The sequence below is a fragment of the Amia ocellicauda genome, chromosome 8 (assembly GCF_036373705.1).
Source record: "Amia ocellicauda isolate fAmiCal2 chromosome 8, fAmiCal2.hap1, whole genome shotgun sequence".
NCBI classification, from domain to species: Eukaryota; Metazoa; Chordata; class Actinopteri; order Amiiformes; family Amiidae; genus Amia; species Amia ocellicauda.
This window is the reverse complement of record NC_089857.1, coordinates 20,545,589-20,566,778: the sequence shown is the minus strand read 5'-3', so window position 1 is coordinate 20,566,778 and position 21,190 is coordinate 20,545,589. Positions and strand designations below refer to the sequence as shown.

At 37.9% G+C, this 21,190-nt stretch overlaps 1 protein-coding gene across 6 annotated transcripts in view; it reads right to left on the bottom strand.

Annotated features, from left to right (window-relative positions):
• Positions 1–10,347: 10,347 nt before the first annotated feature.
• The window catches only part of adamts3 (ADAM metallopeptidase with thrombospondin type 1 motif, 3), a 74,229-nt gene continuing 63,386 nt past the window's right edge, over positions 10,348–21,190 (bottom strand). For all 6 annotated transcript variants that reach the window (XM_066710623.1, XM_066710625.1, XM_066710626.1 and 3 more), the window contains 3 exons: positions 15,830–16,037; positions 14,928–15,045; positions 10,348–12,682 (listed from right to left, as the gene is read on the bottom strand). In XM_066710623.1, coding sequence (XP_066566720.1) covers positions 12,174–12,682; positions 14,928–15,045; positions 15,830–16,037 — 835 coding nt within the window. In that variant the 3' untranslated portion in view covers positions 10,348–12,173. The remainder of the gene's footprint in view (positions 12,683–14,927; positions 15,046–15,829; positions 16,038–21,190) is intronic.

Below are 21,190 nucleotides of genomic sequence, written 5' to 3'. Positions count from 1 at the left end.
AATTAAATTAACCATTCTCACCACGTCCCTCAGAGGTGTGCCTGAGATGGCACCAAGGTCTTTTACCACTGTAAAAACACCCACTCACTGACTGAGAGTAACTTCTGTTCTGGGATTCTTTGACATCATAAACAATGGCTAGAAAGGTTGACAAAAATTGAATAGTACTCAGATTGTATCTTTTTTGGTTTTTTTGTTTGTGGGCTTTTCAAGCAAAGAAATAAAAGAGAACAAGGGAGTCATTACAGATGCAACAAAGAAAGTAGGAAGGGATGAGGGATTTTCATTGCATAGGAGGGAAGCTGATAGTTGTACCTCATGATCACTCTCCCTACATTCCCCTTTTCTCCAGCATATTCCTACAAACTTGATGTTTACTTCCCTTCCTAGTATTTCCACTCCCTTTTATGTAGTAGATACCTGAGGTCAGAAAATATTGTTTGACGGTTCAATGCAGTTAAGGACTATGACCTGTGAACATTAATCCCTGAGGCACTGTTGGCCATCCTTATATAAGGTGTTACTGGAGGCAACCTCTCAACATGGAGTCAGACATAGTTGTTATGAAATAATTTTATTTGAGGTTAAAACAATGACATAGTGACTGCAAATGCCTTGTGTGTATATCTTTTAAACACGCCCAGTCTTTAATGTAGGGAAAAAGGAAAGGAGCCTCAAAAGAGTAAAAATGGTTTGGTAGTCAAATAGCATAAATAACTACACAGGCCATGCTGACACAGGCTGTCATTTATTTTGGTCAGAAAACAGCAGAGTCCTTCAGTACCCTCAGGAAAGTGAAGACAAATTGTGTTAGTATGTATTTTCAACATAATAATGACCCTAAACACACAGCCAAACTAACCCTAAATTGATAAGGAACTAGAACAGTATGATATGGATATATTGGTAAGTATTATAGTTTGGTTGAATGAATAAAAGTATAAGTTGTTTTAAATAATGCCAACCTAGCCTTGTGAAGTCACCTGATAAAACTTACTGAGAGACAAAAGCAATCATATCTTGAAAACTTGTGTTATGCTGCTATTGTACATTTATTTGGTGTGGGTGCTACCTGGGCTTTTAAAAACATTGTTCTCTGTGAACTTCAGAAATGAAACAATGGTATTATATATATATATATATATATATATATATATATATATATATATATATATATATATATAGAATATATATATTCTTTATATACTTTATATCTGTTCCATAATTTTCAGAAGCATTCTATGAGGGCAGCAATCTCAAAACGTTCCCATTACCTTTAAGTGAAAACATTTGCAATTTTGTACGTTTTCTGTTAAATTATAAGGATACCCAGAGCATTGATCATTTATAAATCCCTACAAACTGTCAGGAAATGAAAAAATAAATTAAACTGACTTAAAACCAAACAAACAGATATGCCTGAATTTTAGTCGGAGTTCGGTGGCACTGCCATGTAATATAATTTCTATGGCTACTTATGTTTGTATTTAGTGCAGTGGTTCCCAAACCGGTCCCTACCCTGCTGGTTTTTGTTCCAACCGAGCTCTCAATTACTTAATTGAACCTTAATTGAAGTAACAATCTGCTTAGATTTTACTTTTTAAATTGTGTAAGAAAATAGTTTTTTCTTCAATACGTTTTTTAATATTATTCTTTACTTAACTTAAAACCCCTACTGTTTAAAATAATTAAGTCTCTGATTTAGGAAATTATTAGTTCAATTAAGGGTTCAATAAAGTAATTGAGAGCTCGGTTGGAACAAAAACCTGCAGGTTAGGGGGTCCCCCAGGACCGGTTTGGGAACCACTGATTTAGTGGTCTACTTACTCAGTTGGAGGTTATACCAATATTCTAACTTTTTTCTGCAACAAGCCATTTTCATTTTTAATCTGAAGTATCTCAAAAAAAGAAAAAGAAGGGGGCGGTGGAGCTTGAAAGGCCTTTTCTCCCATTGGTATCCATAGAATTGGTATTGGTCGAGATCCCCAAAGCTTATCAATCAGGCAGAATGTTTTATACTGAGCATGTGTTAATCTAAGTGATATTTGATTACAAATATATGGGAATGAGAGAACACTTTTGCATCTCTACTATGATTAGAAGGTGGGTGTCCCCCCCAGTTTAAAACTTTGTCCAATTGATTGTGTTACAAATTCTGGGATGTACCATTACTTATCTAACCAAGGGAGATTATTGATATCAGACATAATTTAATGTGTTCGATTTTTGATTTGGTCAAGGCCTTTGCACCAAACAATAAAAAGCAGAAATCTGCAATTAAAGAAACTTTGAGAAAGTTGCACTTCACTTTCAAACTACATTTTAAAGGTACATAAAAAAGTGTAAGCAAAAACAACATAGCATTATCTCAGAATTTGCACAGGATACTCAGGAAGCATTGACAAGTCACAGAAACCATTGTTGATGCTACAATTTCACAATTGGGTTTTTCGATTTGGGAAAAAAAAAAATGTCCTTGCTAGCAGTCGAAAGCACCCTGTGTTGATCTTGATAATCATCTTCTTTACCACTGACAGATCATTTCACAAGTTATTCTTTACTGGATTTGGATAAAAAGAACAACATATCCACTTCTCTCCTCAGATATTGTTTCCAATTCACGTTTTTTTTTAAATAACCCAGAAAAACTGTCATCCTTCTCACTAGAGGCCTCAATTGAATTATTTTCTAAACGTCTCCATCCTGGTGTTTTGTCTTCTGGTTGTGTCTTTTTTGTTTTCAAAAAATTTCACTGTGACAGGCTAGCTGTCAAGGAGGAGGAAATAATGCAACCAAGTCCAAAATTAACCAGTAATAATGTTGTAGTTGTTTATACACACAGATTAGTCGCAGAATTATTAATTATTAATTTTATACAAAGAAAATCCAAAGTGCTTTGAATGTAATGCATGCAAACACACAAAATTGATATTTATGTATTTGCAAATGATGGCTAATTATCGTAGAAAGAGGTTCGGGTGTTTTTTTGTTTTTGTTTGTTTGTTTCTGATGTTGAAAACAACCAAACCACCAACCAAACTTGATTATCATTGAAATTGGAAAGGAAAAGAGAAAAAAACACTGCAAATACACAGGACATTTGCATCATGTTGAAAGAAGATTCAGTCCTTCTCTTGAATAATTGCTTTCATTCTGGAGTGTAGTTAAGTCTGAAGCACCTTTGGAGTCTGCAAAAAGATTAGTCTGAATATTCTTTTGATATTGTATGCTGTGAGGCATGTATTATTATAATGTAGAATTCATGTTAATCAATGTCTTATGTATTTTTCAAATGCTTAACAAAACATCAAGAAACATTATGTCCACTGATGGATATAATTTATGAAATTATGAAATAGCCAACAAGATTACTGATGGTAATGTGGCGTTTGGGGTCCGTGTTCAAAGAATAGGGTGAGGTTGTTACATTTTAGTTCCACTTTGATTTAAAGCAATTATCCTTGTGGTAGTTTTCAAGAAAGATAACAAATTACAACCAGAAGAATAGCAACACCTCCATTGGTGTGAATTGACAGGTACAGAATGTATTATTACCAAAAAATGTACACACTTTTATATGTGATTCTCCCCTCATTTTAGGTATTACTCTGCCTAAAGGAAGTACACACAGCTATGCACTCTTTACAGTTTATATACCTTTGAAAAATGTATCAGATTATGCAATTAATAAATTAGAGTAGTTAAGAATCCCATTAGATGTTTCCTTTATGTATTTTAGAAAATGTCAGTTGCAGTATGTACAAACAAATGGTTTATAATGTTACTTGGTAAGCTTAATTTACATTATTAATATTAATATTATTTATTAGTGTCTTCAGTTTTCTTCAATTTCCAGAATAATATCATTTTAGTTTTGTGTTTCTGGAGCTGCATTATTAGGTTTTTATGGAAACTTTAAGTAAAGTAAATAAGCTGTTCTTATAAATCCTTAACTGCTAATGGCTGAATGGAAAATAAGCACAGTGTGTCATAATGAAGCTCCATATGGCCCCTACAATCACATTTCACACGCAAAACAAAAGAATTGTAGAGACTGGGTTATACTTTGCCATCTGTTACTGTAATAATGTCCCTAATCATTGCATGAGGAGAATGGCATTACTATACATGAATTTGCCTTGAATGGAAGAATCTAATGCATTTCAAGGGGGAAAGCATCAATCTCCTTAAAACTGTTTTGATCTCTATCATTAATACTAACTCAGTGGAAAAGATCAAAACTCATTTGGATTATACTGGGTGCTTATATTATACCGAAACTGCTGATTCAATGGTTGATCTTGATCCCTGAATTTGTACTTGATTTAATAAACCCCTTCATAGAGTGAGATACCCCTAAAACATACAGGTTAGTTTTAATTAACCTTAATTTTAAAAACCCTTAAACCAGAAAATCCTGCTCAACACAATCCCATTTTATATGTGCCCTCAGTTGTAAGATCTCGGCTGCTTCATAATTTTAATAGACAATTGTTTGTAGCAGTTCCACTGAGGAACATCAGTATCGTCATGCCACTCGTAACTATTGTAATTAATTTGTCATTGGCTTCCCTATCCTGAACCCACCCTGACATCTTGTCTAGATGGTGTTAATGACTGGTTACGGTCTATTTTTGCTCAGTTCGTTCTGAAGAAGTAGAAAATCTCGACTGGTTCCATGAATCTCCTGTGACATCTCACTGCCTTCTTTTTAGCAGCTGTTGGTTAAAATATCACACATACCATATTCCTAGTTTATAGTTTTGAGACAGCTCTGGACTCCCAACTGCTTTTTGACTAATAAATTAGTAGTTGCTTCAAGGCAGCCTTTAACCATTTAGAGAAGGCGATAAACCTCCATTTCTGGTTTCTCTATATTGCATTAGCATATATATATATATATATATATATATATATATATATATTGCTAATTAATTATAAAAACAGCTTTAGCTCTCTTTACACTGGGCTTCTATATGTGACAATTGTAGAACAATAAATAATGTTGCAAATCACATGATCGTCCAGTATCGCTAGATTTTATCTCTTTGGAAGGGAAAAAAAGAGCAGCTATACTTGCAGGAATAAGCTAGTACACTTGGGAAAAGGAGCTTGCAAGTTTGAGAGCAGTGTGTATATGTCTGAAAAAAAAAAAGATAATGAAAACACTTTTACACGAGACGCACTCAGAGGAGATACCAGGGAAGTGGAGTGCAGCTTTCTATTCTGTGAACTTGGCAGGTCTCTGGGGTTGACCTCGAATCAATCGCATCAAAATGTGTTGCCTGTAAAGTAGCAGTAGCAGCTAATAGATTGGACTGGGCTTGTTACTGTATTATACTACCATGACATTAAAGTATCTCCATACTGTAAAGCTACTGCAGAATTAGCAATATTATTAGTTCCTGATCCCTCTTAGACTTTCTAACTTAAAACTCCTCTTTGCCGAATCCACACAGCAACAGCTGTCTTTCTCTCCGTTCTGCCAATATTTTGTGAAACATTTACTCCCCTTATTTTTGATTAGTTGTTTTGTTATTATTATTACATTTTAAGATATTTTAATTTCTCCTGAGGTTTTTATTTATTTCATGAAATTCTACTGAATGCAGTAAGAATGGATTTTAGTATTGTGAAGTGGGATATATAGACATTCCTTACTATAATTATGACATGCATTACAATAATAAGGCTGATAATGATGATTTGGTTTGCAGACATCTATTCTCATGGAGTTACCACTGACGTAAAATCATATGTCATGCATTTTATGTGGGGAAATATAAATAAATATATATTCTCAAAAATATGCTTTAGTACTGTCAGAATTTAGCTAATGAGATTGCAATTAAACCTACACCACAAAGCCTTTAACTGTGTTCATTGTAACTGTCAGGAAATTGCATCCTGGCTAATCTAACTGGAACATCAATAATGGCATAAGCCTAGGGAATAATGTTCTCGGTTTCAGTGCTGAGTAATGAAGGAAGCAGGTTTTTCACGGTTGCTACAAAGTGCTTGAAGGCATTATAAGATGGGTAGACCGGCACAGAAAGATCCGTAAAGCATCACTAAAAGTGGGTCCAGTATAAAGAGGAACAGGAGATGTTTTCTTTCCAACGTGTAGGCTGTAATCTACAAATATATATGTGTTTTAAGTGTAGACTTCATCTTTAATTTGAGGGTAGTTACATCCAAACTGTGTGAATGGTGTAGGAATTACACCCATTTTTATATGTGTTCCCCCCAATTTAAGTGCTCAAATGTAATTGTAGAAACTAACATAATCATAATCATAATCACCAATACTTGGTTGCAAATCCTTTGCAGTCAATGACTTCCTGAAGTCTGGAACCCATAGACATCAGCAGATGCTGGGTTTCTTCCCTGGCTCTGCCAGGCCTGCACTGTAGCTGTCTTTAGTTCCTGCTTGTTCTTGGGGTGTTTTGCCTTCAGCAAGTGAAATGCTGCTCAATTGGATTCAGGTCAGGTGATTGACTTGGCCATTGTAGAACATTCCACTTCTTCACCTTAAAAAAGTCTTGGGTTGCTTTCGCAGTATGCTTCGGGTCATTGTCCATCTGCACTGTGAAGCGCCGTCCAATTAGTTTTTAAGCATTTGGCTGAATTTGAGCAGATAATATAGCCCTAAACACTTCAGAAATCATCCTGCTGCTTTTGTCATCTGTCACATCATCAACAAATACAAGGGAACCAGTTCCCTTGGCAGCCATACATGCATATGCCATAACATGCTTCACAGGTGAGGTGGTATGCTTCGCATCATGAGCAGTTCCTTATCTTCTCTTCTCCATACTCTTCTCTTCCCATCATTCTGATACAAGTTGATCTTTGTTTCATCTGTCCATAGGATGTTGTTCCAGAACTGTATAGGGTTCTTTAGATGTTTTTTTGGCAAACTCTAATCAGGTCTTCCTGTTTTTGGGGCTTACCAATAATTTACATCTTGTGGTAAACCCTCTGTATTTACTCTGGTGAAGTTTCTTGATTGTTGACTCTAACACAGATACGCCTACCTCCTGGAGGGTGTTCTTGATCTGGCCAACTGTTGTGAAGGGTTTTTTCTTCACCAGGGAAATAATTATTCTGTCATCCACCATAGTTGTTTTCCATGGTCTTCCGGGCCTTTTGGTGTTCCTGAGCTCACCAGTGCGTTCTTTCTTTTTAAGAATGTACCAAATAGTTGATTTGGCCACACCTTATGTTTTTGCTGTCTCTCTGATTGGTTTGTTTTGATTTCTAAGGCAAAACTGAAGGCAAAACACCCCAAGAACAAGCAGGAACTAAAGACAGCTGCAGTGCAGGCCTGGCAGAGCATCACCAGGGAAGAAACCCAGTATCTGGTGATATCTATGGGTTCCAGACTTCAGGCAGTAATTGAGTGCAAAGGATTTGCAACCAAGTATTGAAACTCACAATTTAATTCATGATTATGTTAGTTTGTCCAAATACTTTTGAGACCCTAAAATTGGGGGTACCACATATAAAAATGGGTGTAATTCCTACACTGTTCACCCCATTTGGATGTAACTACCCTCAAATTAAAGATGCAAGTCATCACTTAACCCTGCTGTGGTACCATGGGGTCTCTGTGACCCCACCCCAATGGTACTGTCAACTTAACTTTTTTCATGGTACCAGAGCAGGGTTATAGCACATCTTGTTTCCATTCAAATCGATTGTGGTGGCGTACAGAGCCAAAATGAGGACAATTGTGTCACTGTCCAAATATTCATGGACTTAACTGTTTACCTGATGTCTTTATTAATTCTGCTTTGTGTCAACATTTAGTCAGCAGACATAAGACAAAGGGTCGAAGGAATCAATTCTGACATTGATAATGATGTATGCTTTCACAAATCCAATTACATGCATGTTCAGGATCAACATACAAGTTTGATTGTAGATTAGATAGTTTTATGTTGAGCAATGAAGTGTATAAGTAAACAAGCCAGCACCACTTATTTGTTTTAGCAAATTACTGACCTTTCTAAGTAACTCATACAGACAAAATGTTTATAAATAAGAATGTGTTATTTTATTGTAGAAATCGGTATTGTAGCACTGATGTTTAATCAAAACCTCCCACCCAGTATCACAGAAAGGCTTTAGTATTGTCCGCCCATATCATTACTCCTAGCCATCCATCAAACATTCTCTTACAAAGGGATGACATTTATTTGATTTGCCACTTGCAAAAAGTCGGTGGTATCCAGTTTCAAAACAAAATTTGAAAATGAAATTGAGATTGAACTGGGTTGTAACTGCAAGTTGAAAATACACTGATTGTTGTGTTTTTGTCAGTGTTTACGTGACATATGAAGTGACATAAACCACCAGCCTAACAGACTACTACTTTCATTTTCACATCATTATTTATGAAGCAACAAGGTGTGCTAAGAACGTCAATAGTGAATGAGTTGGACAGAAAGAATACGGCAAAATGATTCATTCACTTCAGTTGTGTGTGTTGATTAAGCAATATTTAAGCAAGAAACACTGGAGGACTCTGAACTGGAACTCATGTTAATCTTGCATTGCATTTGAAATGCAAATAGTCCAATGGTTGTTTTAGCTAATGCTCTTTCTTTTAAGACTAAACATGGCTTATTCATGTTTTGGTTCTGAGGTAGAATTACTTAAGTGTCATTAAGTTAGTTTTAAGTTACCTTTAATTGTTTGTTATGAAACTGAGGAAGAAGCTGGGTAACACTTCTGTTAGCAGCATGTAGTTTGTATTTGGGTTTGTTGCTCTGGTCTATGGAATATATAAAGTACCTTGAATGTCTGTGTTTAACAAAATAAATCTTCAATTGGAATGTGATGCTAGTCTCTGTGGAGACGGGGCATGGCAGCCCATGTCAGTTGGGGGGGCCTTCCAGCATGGACGTGTTATCTGTCGTACTTTGGTGAGAAAAGGCCTGTATCGTAAAACACAGAACTTCAAAGCTTTCTCAATTTGGAAGGTATATGAATTTGTGTATGTATTTACCAAAATGAGGTCGTTTGATTTAAACTCATTAGCTGTTTTTGCTCCTGATAACAAATAACAGGTAGTGTCAGATATTAACCGCTTTGTGGACAACAGAAACACTCCCTTGTAGGGACTTCCAATGACAGCCAGCTACTACAGGTCCTTTGTGCAAATAACAGAATGCAACACACGTGAACACAAATGTAGTAGTCCACTATGGTCCATAGCCAAAACCAACTCATGAGACATAAACTGTGTGGGTTTTCAACAAAGATGAGTCCACAAATACGTCTTTGAGGGTGACGACTCGGGCTAGGAAATCAGACCCCAGATAAGAACTGTCTAAGAATAGATCTAATCCTGCACACATCCACTACACTGCCCATAAACACCAGACACCAAACCAGCCCAGCCCAAATTAGTGTGGATGATATCAATGATGGACCATTCACTGTTGGCGATGGCAGCTGTTTTCACATAGACCTGCCACACAGGGTGTACATCTAAAATATCTTTGCAAGCAAATTTCTGTTTTGCAACTTTTGAAAACCATGCTGTAATATGTCTACCTTGGTACAACACATATGTCAATAGTAAATAAATGTAAAATGTTTTTTTGTTGTTTTTACTTTTCTTTATTTGATTACTCATGGCCACCATAGTTGAGATAAGATATTGCAGAGTTAATGGAGACCAAACCTAACTTCATCACCTGGTTAAATGTGTGGGAATTAGGGTTTACACAGGTCAAAATTAGATTTAGTATTGTATTTTTATTTCCTGCAGAATCTTGATGATATTGTGTTTTTCACATCTCACTCATACTTGGATGCGGTTAACAAGTAGCTACCACTTGAAATGAAGCAATGTTCTAGACTTGGTTTTCAAATTGGTAAAAGGACACCAGCCAAGTTATACCATTAGAGGCAGAACCCCATGGGCAGTTCTCCACCTCCTCATCAGTTCTATTTGTCAATTTCAATTCCAAACTTTTGGGGCACCCAGCAAAGCAAGGTTAAAGAAAACCTCCATTGTTAACATCCAGCCACAGAAATGATGAGGTATGATTCAAGGGGATAAAGAAAATGATTGGGCTGTTTCTCACACCTGCTCAGATTGATAGCATTCACAGCTTTTCAGTGGAAGAAATAAAGCCGCAGCAGGAGCCTGCAGTAACCTAACACCAGAGAGGACGTGCTGTTGTGTGAAGACTTGGGCTTTTGGAAAATAAGCAGAAAAGGATCATCGCCATTGACATTACGCAAGGCCCCATTCATTGAGTTACAAGTGTCACAAAAAAGAGACGAGATGGGAAGACATCAAAACAATAACATCACCAACAACAATGATAATAGACTAAGAAAGTTTATTCTTTATTGCTATGTGCTCCCCAATACAACAAACAGCATCAGTAGTGTACACTTAAAATACATCTAAATGGTGAAAAAAGAAGCACACACAAAAAAAGGAAATGCTCTTAGCCTTCATACTTTAATGCATGGGGAGTACTGGAGATACATAAATAACATTCTCTATATCTGTTTGAGGCTCAGGGATTGTCAATATAAAATCTAGCTTCTCTTTGACCAATGAAAGCCTTGCATAAATTAGCAGCAATTCTTTAGAGGCAGCAAGTCAACAGGTAACATTACAAACAAGGACAGAAATGCATGTAGCATAGCACTATGTGCTTCAACACAGTTAGTTGACAGATAACTACACACACTATATACATCTAGCTCTATAGTGTTACCTAGCCCAGTTTTCCAGGGGAAGTCATACATTTATTTGTTTCAATGTTTAACACAATTCCTAAAACTAATTTCACTTAGTGCTATGTTTCACTGTGATAAAAACAGTGTTGTTCAATGTTAATTTAGTGCTACTTTTGCTGTAATGAACAGCTTTGTCAGGGACAAACACCCACAAACTGTGGGCAAGTTTTTGTTTGTTTTAGTAAACTACTCCGTTCCTAGAATGCTTGTTGAAAACATTGTCGAGATTTTTCAATTTAGAAATGATTCCTAGCTACAGTAGAGGTTTTGTTTCTTAGTTTTAGTTTATGAATTCAATTTAAATTAAAAGAAAACCGTTACAATGATCTGGCCTTCTAGAAATGGCAAATGGCAAATATTTAGTCACTGCTACTAATGATCAGATTTATTACAATATTCTATTGACATTTAATAAATATTTTAAGTCCTCAATCCTATATACAAGTACTAGACATCAACACACAGGAGAGAGTATGAATGGATGAGCTGTGAAAACAACAGAAAATAATAAAAAATCTTGCTATTGCAGTCAGATGCATTGTGGTTGTGATAATCGCCTTTAAAATAAATAGCTCTCAACCCTTTTTTCAGATGTAATGAAGGACATATTACACAATATGTTCTACATAATGGCCTTTGTAAGTCCAGCTTCACTTGTTCAAAATACCCCCATAAAGCTTATATGCTATATTTGAATTTTTATCAGTTCAGTTGTCAGGTATACTATCATGATAGATGATAGACCATACCCACGAATTATACAGATTTGTATAAGACAATTCTGTTTAAACCAGCACCATTTATAAAATAAGAATGTAAATGTAAGTGGTATTGCATTTATACTTTCTATAATCAATATGAACATGAGGAAATCGAAGAGACACTGCAAATTGGTTTTGTATATGATAGGAAATGTCCATGTGACATAAATAAAAAAGAAAAGCTTGCCTTCTTTAAAAAATAATACTGACACTTTGCATATACACTATTTACAGGATAGCTACAAAGGTTTATAAATATCTGATTTTTTTCAACCATATAGATGAGTTATTTTATTTTAACTCAATCCAATTCTATATAACTAGAACCATTTGTACCACTGTGACATCTCCTATAGCTTCAGTCGATGTGCAAATTGTTTGTAACCGTTTTTTTTTAAGTTTTTTTTTTAAAGAAAGTCGGTTCACTCTTATTGACAATATCTTTGGTGCTTTTCCATACACTACAGCAGGAAAACTGAATGTAATTAATAGCTGCTGGAGAACGTGAATGACACAAAAGTGAACCCGCACTTTTTCGTAGTTGTTATTTTTCTTTCTTATAAACCGAATAAATGATCTGAAGTTGAACACGCAGGACACCACCAGGTATCTGCTTTCAGAGTTCAGGTTGACCGCTCGACTTCATCTCTCCACATTGGACGATCTTGAAGGCCACCTCCTCTCACCCTGTCTGTCTCCCTTCCTCGCCGTGGCCCTGACCGACAGAGGCACCGACAGGTTGCTGTTGTGTGAAGGTGGCAGGTCACCAGTTGCCGATGTGGAGGAATTTCTAGTGCGGAGGCTCAAAAGAGGCCTGTCACGTTTACTGCTGGTTGGGGTTACTCTCTTTGGGGAAGAATCAGTAGATTTTGGCTCGTCACCAGCAGAAGTAACATTTGAGCCACGGCTCTGCATGTTTTTACCAGAGGAGGAAAAGGCCAAGATGTGGGCAGCCGCTACTTCAGGAACTGAGTCAAAATGGACGTCGTCTTCGGTCTCAGCTGCTTCTGACGTGAACGGAGGAGCCAGCGTGCTGCTGCTGCGCTTACTGCAGGACTCGCAGCAGAGCTTGTTGTAGCCGGGGATAGAGCAATATCTGGCAAGCACCTCCATCTGGCAAAAGATCGACTTGTCTCCGGTACAGGGTTCATCTGTGAATAGGACAAGTGCATGAGAATTGATTACAGTTATTCATGATTTGGCTTTTTGTTTGCTTTCTTGCGTTTAAATTGATCAGTGACGGCAGAGATCCCGATCACGTCAGAGTAAAATGCTTTCCCAACGATCTTTGTGCTCGGTACTTACACATTATCCTCAGCCTAACCAACAGACAAATGAGCCCAAATAAAGAGATTCTACACTTTAGTGGTGAAAATCAATCTGTCTCTTTCACCAGCCATACAAAAAAATACAAATACCTCCCTACATAACTGCTGTTTAATGTAAGAAATATGTTTTTTGCTTTTGGGAGACTTACGAAATACTGGAACTTAAATTCCCAAAAATACAGAAGTAATCCAGATGAGATCTATCATGTACATAGAAGCCATTGCAGTATGTCCCACTCCCAGGTTTACTTCTTAAATTACCTGAAATATATGATTTGGAATTGTAAATAATCTCCTGGTATATTGACTGGTCAGTGTGGTAAATGTGTCCCTAGTAGAATTCAAGCACATTTCCAGTGATATACAGTGCATCCGGAAAGTATTCACAGTGCTTCACTTTTTCCACATTGTTATGTTACAACCTTATTCCAAAATGAATTAAATTCATTATTTTCCTCAAAATTCTACAAACAATACTCCATAATGACAACATGAAAGAAGTTTGCAAATTTATAAAAAATAAAAAACAAAAAAGCACATGTACATAAGTATTCACAGCCTTTGCCATGACACTCAAAATTGAGCTCAGGTGCATCCTGTTTCCACTGATCATCCTTGAGATGTTTCTACAACTTGATTGGAGTCCACCTGTGGTAAATTCAGTTGATTGGACATGATTTGGAAAGGCACACACCTGTCTATATAAGGTCCCACAGTTAACAGTGCATGTCAGAGCACAAACCAAGCCATGAAGTCCAAGGAATTGTCTGTAGACCTCCGAGACAGGATTATATTGAGGCACAGATCTGGGGAAGGGTACAGGAACAGCAGCATTGAAGGTCCCAATGAGCACAGTGGCCTCCATTATCCATAAATGGAAGAAGTTTGGAACCACCAGGACTCTTCCTAGAGCTGACCGCCCGGCCAAACTGAGCGATCGGGGGAGAAGGGCCTTAGTCATGGAGGTGACCAAGAACCCGATGGTCACTCTGACAGAGCTCCAGCGTGTGTCTGTGGAGAGAGGAGAACCTTCCAGAAGAACAACCATCTCTGCAGCACTCCACCAATCAGGCCTGTATGGTAGAGTGGCCAGACGGAAGCCACTCCTCAATAAAAGGCACATGACAGCCTGCCTGGAGTTTGCCAAAAGGCACCTGAAGGACTCTCAGACCATGAGAAACAAAATTCTCTGGTCTGATGAAACAAAGATTGAACTCATGTCTGGAGGAAACCAGGCACCGCTCATCACCTGGCCAATACCATCCCTATAGTGAAGCATGGTGGTGACAGCATCATGCTGTGGAGATGTTTTTCAGCGGCAGGAACTGGGAGACTAGTCAGGATCAAGGGAAAGATGAATGCAGCAATGTACAGAGACATCCTTGATGAAAACCTGCTCCAGAGCGCTCTGGACCTCAGACTGGGGCGAAGGTTCATCTTTCAACAGGACAACGACCCTAAGCACACAGCCAAGATAACAAAGGAGTGGCTACAGGACAACTCTGTGAATGTCCGTGAGTGGCCCAGCCAGAGCCCAGACTTGAACCTGATTGAACATCTCTGGAGAGATCTGAAAATGGCTGTGCACCAACGCTCCCCATCCAACCTGATGGAGCTTGAGAGGTCCTGCAAAGAAGAATGGGAGAAACTGCCCAAAAATAGGTGTGCCAAGCTTGTAGCATCATACTCAAAAAGACTTGAGGCTGTAATTGGTGCCAAAGGTGCTTCAACAAAGTATTGAGCAAAGGCTGTGGATACTTATGTACATGTGCTTTTTTTGTTTTTTATTTTTAATACATTTGCAAAGATTTCAAAACCAACTTCTTTCACGTTGTCATTATGGGGTATTGTTTGTAGAATTGTAGGAAAATAATGAATTGAATCCATTTTGGAATAAGGCTGTAACATAACAAAATGTGGAAAAAGTTAAGCGCTGTGAATACTTTCTAGATGCACTGTATCACAGTAGTAGCACTGTCACAGTAAATCACATTTGTCCTCAATCACCCACGCACAAAAAATATCAGAAATGCATCACTAAACATCTCTCGCTGATAACTGTGCTTACCATTGCAGGGCCCCGGTTTGCACAGCCGCGTTGCCTCAGGTTTTTCTCCGTCACACTGGTCTCCAATGCGGCATGTGACCTGCCTGTGCTCCTGTCCTTCACCACAGGTTACTGAGCACTGTGAAGCAAATACCATACGTGGTGCGTGATCAAAGAATTACTAAAATAAATTTAATTGTGCTCCCTCTGGGTCCATAATTATTTATTTTCTTACTGAAATAGTGTAGGAAAAAATTGACTTTTACAGACCATTACCAGTAACATTTTAAGAGGTACATTCTTTCTGCTCTTACATCATTATTATCCATTTTAGTCACAAAATAGCATCCAACCATAACTGTAAATGAAGCATAAAGCTATTGCAGCCCTTTCCAGTAGAAAGGAAGGTATGCCCTCCAAAATTTGCAGCTGAGTACAGATGAACGCAGTTATGTTGCATCTCCTGCACTAAGCTTGTTGCTGCCAAAATGTTAGTAATCAAATCTGTCTTCCATTTGTTCTCTATCAATACTGAGATTTAGATGTTTTACACAGATTAAATTGGGGATTAATGAGTCTCTACTACATCCTTAATTCAATCGGGTTTGTTGGCTACTCGCACACACACACAAGTGCAAAACAGACAGGATTCTTTGTCTCGTACTTTGCAGAGACTCCACGTCAAATCAGTGAGCATCTCTCATTGCGCAACATCAGAAATATTAAAACTGATGCATAGATAAGTACAGGATTATCTTGATATATAGAGCAATCATAATCTGGTGCCAAATACAATCTGGTTATGAAATCCAAGCCGGACACATGCATTAATAACCTCATTGCTTAAATTCGTGTAATGTCACCTGGCTGTTTGCGTTTTAAATTAGATTTAGCAGTAATCCTGCAGTAACAGGCAGCCTGACCTCTGACCAGGGCCCGGTCCTCCACTGTGCGGGGCATGGTCTCCTATTGCAAGGCTTTCGGCTCTCGGGCTTCTCGCCGCTGCAGTATTTGCTGTGAACTGAGCGGTTGGTCCCGTCTTGAAGAGGCTGCATGCAGCGCACTGTGCGGATATGATAACCTGAACTCCCGCAGGTTTTAGTGCAGTGCTCCCAGTCCTCTGTGATCCACCTTGTGAATAAAACAAAAGATTTTTAAAACAATTGTTCCAGTTTTGTGGTTTAAACAAAATTGTAACAATCAGAATCAATGTATCAATGTTGAACGTTTCTGTTTCTGTTGAATTCACTCTACATTAATGTTGCCCTGATGCCAAAGGCTCTAATATTTATCACTACTAGGGATGGGCAGTATCCCGGTTTTATGGTTACCGCGGTTAAGATACATTACATTACTGAATCACGATTATTGTAATTACGGTATACATGGTGAAATGGCTTTGACATGAGCCCTACTGGTCGTGCGTCACTTTAGAAATATAACTGGAAGGTCACTGTTGCTCGGCTCTCACGTCTTGAAACAGCTGTCTTCAATGTATCTTCCACTTCATCATCACCGCACATTTGTGTTGGAAAGAGTGCTATACATGTTTCTGAGTGAAGCAATGATAATTCAAGTCTTGACAAAGTGCCTGATGGAGATCTTTTCCAGCCTGCAAAACGTCTTAAATATAGGCTTACGTCATGGACGTATTTAGGATATGATAAGAAAAAAAACTGTGTAGTGTTTGTAGATTTAGTTCCTTGTTGTAGACACTGCAGGACACTTGTTTGTACACGCATTAGAAATGCATCCAACCTTTTTACATACCTTAGGGGCAATCACCCTGTAATGTATGCAGACATTTCAAAATTAATGTATATGAAGTACAGGTATATAGGGACATGATTCCCTATGCAAGGATTCTTTATAGAACAAATTGAATCAATTGATTTTAAAATTAAATTAAAATCAATTAAAACATTAAAAAGGAACAAAAAGGAAAGTTGAGTGAAAATCTAAAGTGAAGCAAAAGAGCATCAGTAGGAGCAGAGAAAGCCGGCCCTATATGCTCACTACACAAGTTGCGTAGGGCCCCGCAAATTATGCAAGGGCCCCGCCCAGGACATACAGGTGAACTAGGCGTCGCTTGGGGCCCCATAATATCAAAGGGACCCTAAAACATGACATAAATAATATTTAAAACAAATGAAAATCCAACTGAGCGCTTTTGCACTGAGCACAATATGTCAGCTACGAGCGGAATGACAGATGTTAGCTTTGAAATCAACACAACATACCATGTAAGCAGATAACTAGCCAACCAAATGTTAAGCAGCAATGACAGAATGAATGACCTGCTGAATAGTGCTTAATGCTGCTGCAGTGTCATAATTGATGCATTACATTTTTGCTCCACCACAAAAAAGTCGGAAACACGCCCATTTCCACAGCAAGCAGTTTATGTGCAAATGCTACTGTTTGAAACAATACATCTTGAAATGCTCACATATTAAATTTGCAGCATAACTGGTCCGTTTATTGGGGGTTTCAAGTTATAGTGCTGATGGGCGTTTCATGGTTAATTGCAATGCGTAATGCTTTTGTTTCCTATTATCATTATGCTCTCTATATTATTGTGGGTCTGTTGTGCACTGTTCATGTACATCGTGTTGTAATCCTAACTTCAACAAACACTTCTATTCACGACTAGCTCCGTCAGTGACGTGAAAAACTACTCCGTAAGATCATTAAAACAAAGTATTGAACAACAAGGCGTAATGCATAAGACACTCCTTTGCCCTTTGCATTGCTATGGGTAAACAACAGATCCTTTCTAGTGCAATAAACTAACCATGTAAACCCGAGAGTGAGAGGGGCATTTCATCTGTGGCTCTAGCATAGTGTCTCTAGTGAGGTCACAACACGCGTGTCAGGGATATGTGTGCTAAATTTCATGTAAATATGATGGATAAGTGTATATTGCTAAGGAGTTCATGAAGAGAATGTCTCCAGAACTTTACCAAACGTTTTGTATATTCCAAGTAGTGGGACTATAAAATGTCATAACTTTGTGAGCAATTAACTATTCTATATAAAGCAATAATCCAGCTCAGTCGGATTAAGTAAAAATCTAATTTTTGAAAATGTTGATGTGATCACTTTGATAGATAGCTAATGATTAGTAGTTATTACTTAAGCAGTTTGCCAGTTGTCAGCTAATTATTTTTGATAGTATTGTATTTTTTTAATACATTGTGTATTTTAATGTGTAATATAGTATTTTCAGTACTGAGTAATTATCGCATGGGTGGTGTTTTACCTAAACTCTTTATTCGTTATTGCTGTTATTTCAGTGTGCCCAGTGTATTATTTAAATGTGTATGTAGTACTAAATCTATTTCAGCATATGTTAAAATGCAATACATGTTCTGTGATGTGCACTATTCAAATGTTTGTGTCTCTCTTAGTTTTACCTAAACATTTTCTCTCCGCCATAACGATGGGCACCACTAAAATGTTTTGCGGCGAGAAGGGGGCTCCCACAATCAAATCTCGCCTATGGCCCCCAAAAGGCTACGGCCAGTTCTGAGTAGGAGGCCTGGGAACTTCGTAAGATTAACATTAAAATTCCAATAAATATGGTATGTTTATTATTTTTATTGTTGTTAATACAAAAAAGTGTGATAAATTAACTGTACATTTATATTTGTTTTTAACACATTTATCCCCATTCATTCTTATGTGAGAATTACAGCAAGATTGTGTGCATTTCACCTCTGTGTGTTGCTGTGTAGGCCAGGATCAGTCCAGTGTCTGTGTTACTGCTTTTAGAATAAACTCAACTCTCTCTTTCAGGGTCATATGGAGTTCAAAAGACAAAGAATTGTGTGTTTAAGTTTGGGGTCCCTCATTGACGTCATGTAGTTGCCCAGCAGCAAGCGCAGTAAAATATGTTCTTTTGGAAAACTTTAGACGATTCTTCCTTACTGGCCGTATCTTTGTTAGAGTTGAATAATGCAATCAGGCCCTTAGTGTTCTTCATCTCTCCATCTTTTGAGGGAGGATTTTTCTCCCTATCAATTCAACGTATTTAGTATCCCTTTTAGCACAAATTGCTCTGGAACCTCTCTCATGCAAAGTGAGGTAAACCTTTATAGTCCATTGTGCTTCTAGTACTTTTAAATATTAGTTAATAGGCAGTAAGACCATTAATATCCTAATTCTACAAATCAACTTCACTCTGCCTCTGAAATACATAATTAATGTAATATAGATTGTTATATTATTTCCACAGTTCACCATACTAGCTTCTCTCAAGTCAGAGATGAACCATAACATGATACAGTTAAAAACAGCTGGATCTACTTTTGGATCACATATGTGAAAAGGCATCAGCCTACTTAGATGCCACATATATTTTTGTGAAAATATAAGAAACCGTCTATCATTAAAATCAACTAAAAGACATCATGTTCTATGGATGGAAAGCAGCATGAATATTGTCAGTTTAGATATAATTTGCATAATTGGCTTCCTTTTAAATCATTGAAGGAACATATCTGGTATGAATTTGAATATCTCCAACTGTTACCTTTCATATTTAAATCCTCACCTCTCACAATCACAGCAATGGCTCGTGAGAGAAGACAAAAACACATTTGAAGTTGATACACTTATGTTGCTTTCAGAGGCATGTGTTAATCTACAATGAGAAGGATCTCTGACTGTTTTGTGAAATTCCTAAACCCCAAAAAACCTACATAGAGGACACAATAGGAGATATCTGAGGATATTCTAATACTGCACACTACTTAATACAGCCATACTTCAGGAAAGTTCCAAAATCTCTCAAATTAGATGTATCTATCGTATTCTTTCAGTCATGTCTATTTCCTGGTTAAGTATATAGTGAGGGAAAAAAGTATTTGATCCCCTGCTGATTTTGTACGTTTGCCCACTGACAAAGAAATGATCAGTCTATAATTTTAATGGTAGGTGTATTTTAACAGTGAGAGACAGAATAACAACAACAAAATCCAGAAAAACGCATTTCAAAAAAGTTATACATTGATTTGCATGTTAATGAGGGAAATAAGTATTTGACCCCTTTGACTTAGTACTTGGTGGCAAAACCCTTGTTGGCAATCACAGAGGTCAGACGTTTCTTGTAGTTGGCCACCAGGTTTGCACACATCTCAGGAGGGATTTTGTCCCACTCCTCTTTGCAGATCCTCTCCAAGTCATTAAGGTTTCGAGGCTGACGTTTGGCAACTCGAACCTTCAGCTCCCTCCACAGATTTTCTATGGGATTAAGGTCTGGAGACTGGCTAGACCACTCCAGGACCTTAATGTGCTTCTTCTTGAGCCACTCCTTTGCTGCCTTGGCTGTGTGTTTTGGGTCATTGTCATGCTGGAATACCCATCCACGACCCATTTTCAATGCCCTGGCTGAGGGAAGGAGGTTCTCACCCAAGATTTGATGGTACATGGCCCCGTCCATCGTCCCTTTGATGCGGTGCAGTTGTCCTGTCCCCTTAGCAGAAAAACACCCCCAAAGCATAATGTTTCCACCTCCATGTTTGATGATGGGGATGGTGTTCTTGGGGTCATTCCTCCTCCTCCAAACACGGCGAGTTGAGTTGATGCCAAAGAGCTCGATTTTGGTCTCATCTGACCACAACACTGCACTGCAGGATTTCAGTCCTTCACAGCGTAGTGTGTTACCAATTGTTTTCTTGGTGACTATGGTCCCAGCTGCCTTGAGATCATTAACAAGATCCTCCCGTGTAGTTCTGGGCTGATTCCTCACCGTTCTCATGATCATTGAAACTCCACGAGGTGAGATCTTGCATGGAGCCCCAGACCGAGGGAGACTGACAGTTATTTTGTGTTTCTTCCATTTGCGAATAATCGCACCAACTGTTGTCACCTTCTCACCAAGCTGCTTGGCGATGGTCTTGTAGCCCATTCCAGCCTTGTGTAGGTCTACAATCTTGTCCCTGACATCCTTGGACAGCTCTTTGGTCTTGGCCATGGTGGAGAGTTTTGAATCTGATTGATTGATTGCTTCTGTGGACAGGTGTCTTTTATACAGGTAACGAGCTGAGATTGATTTTTAAAATGTTTATTAATAGGTTAATTATATCATACCCTTCTGTGTATCTTGGGTGTCCCTGGTCTACACATTTTAATTGTACCCAAAAATAGTATTTGACAAAAACGTAATAGAAGGGTTATTAATAATTATTATTTCAACTCCCAGTTCTACAAAAAGCCATTATGATTCTGACTGCTGCTAAATAGGGGTTACCAAGCCGACCCTACTCATTCTAACAGAGAGT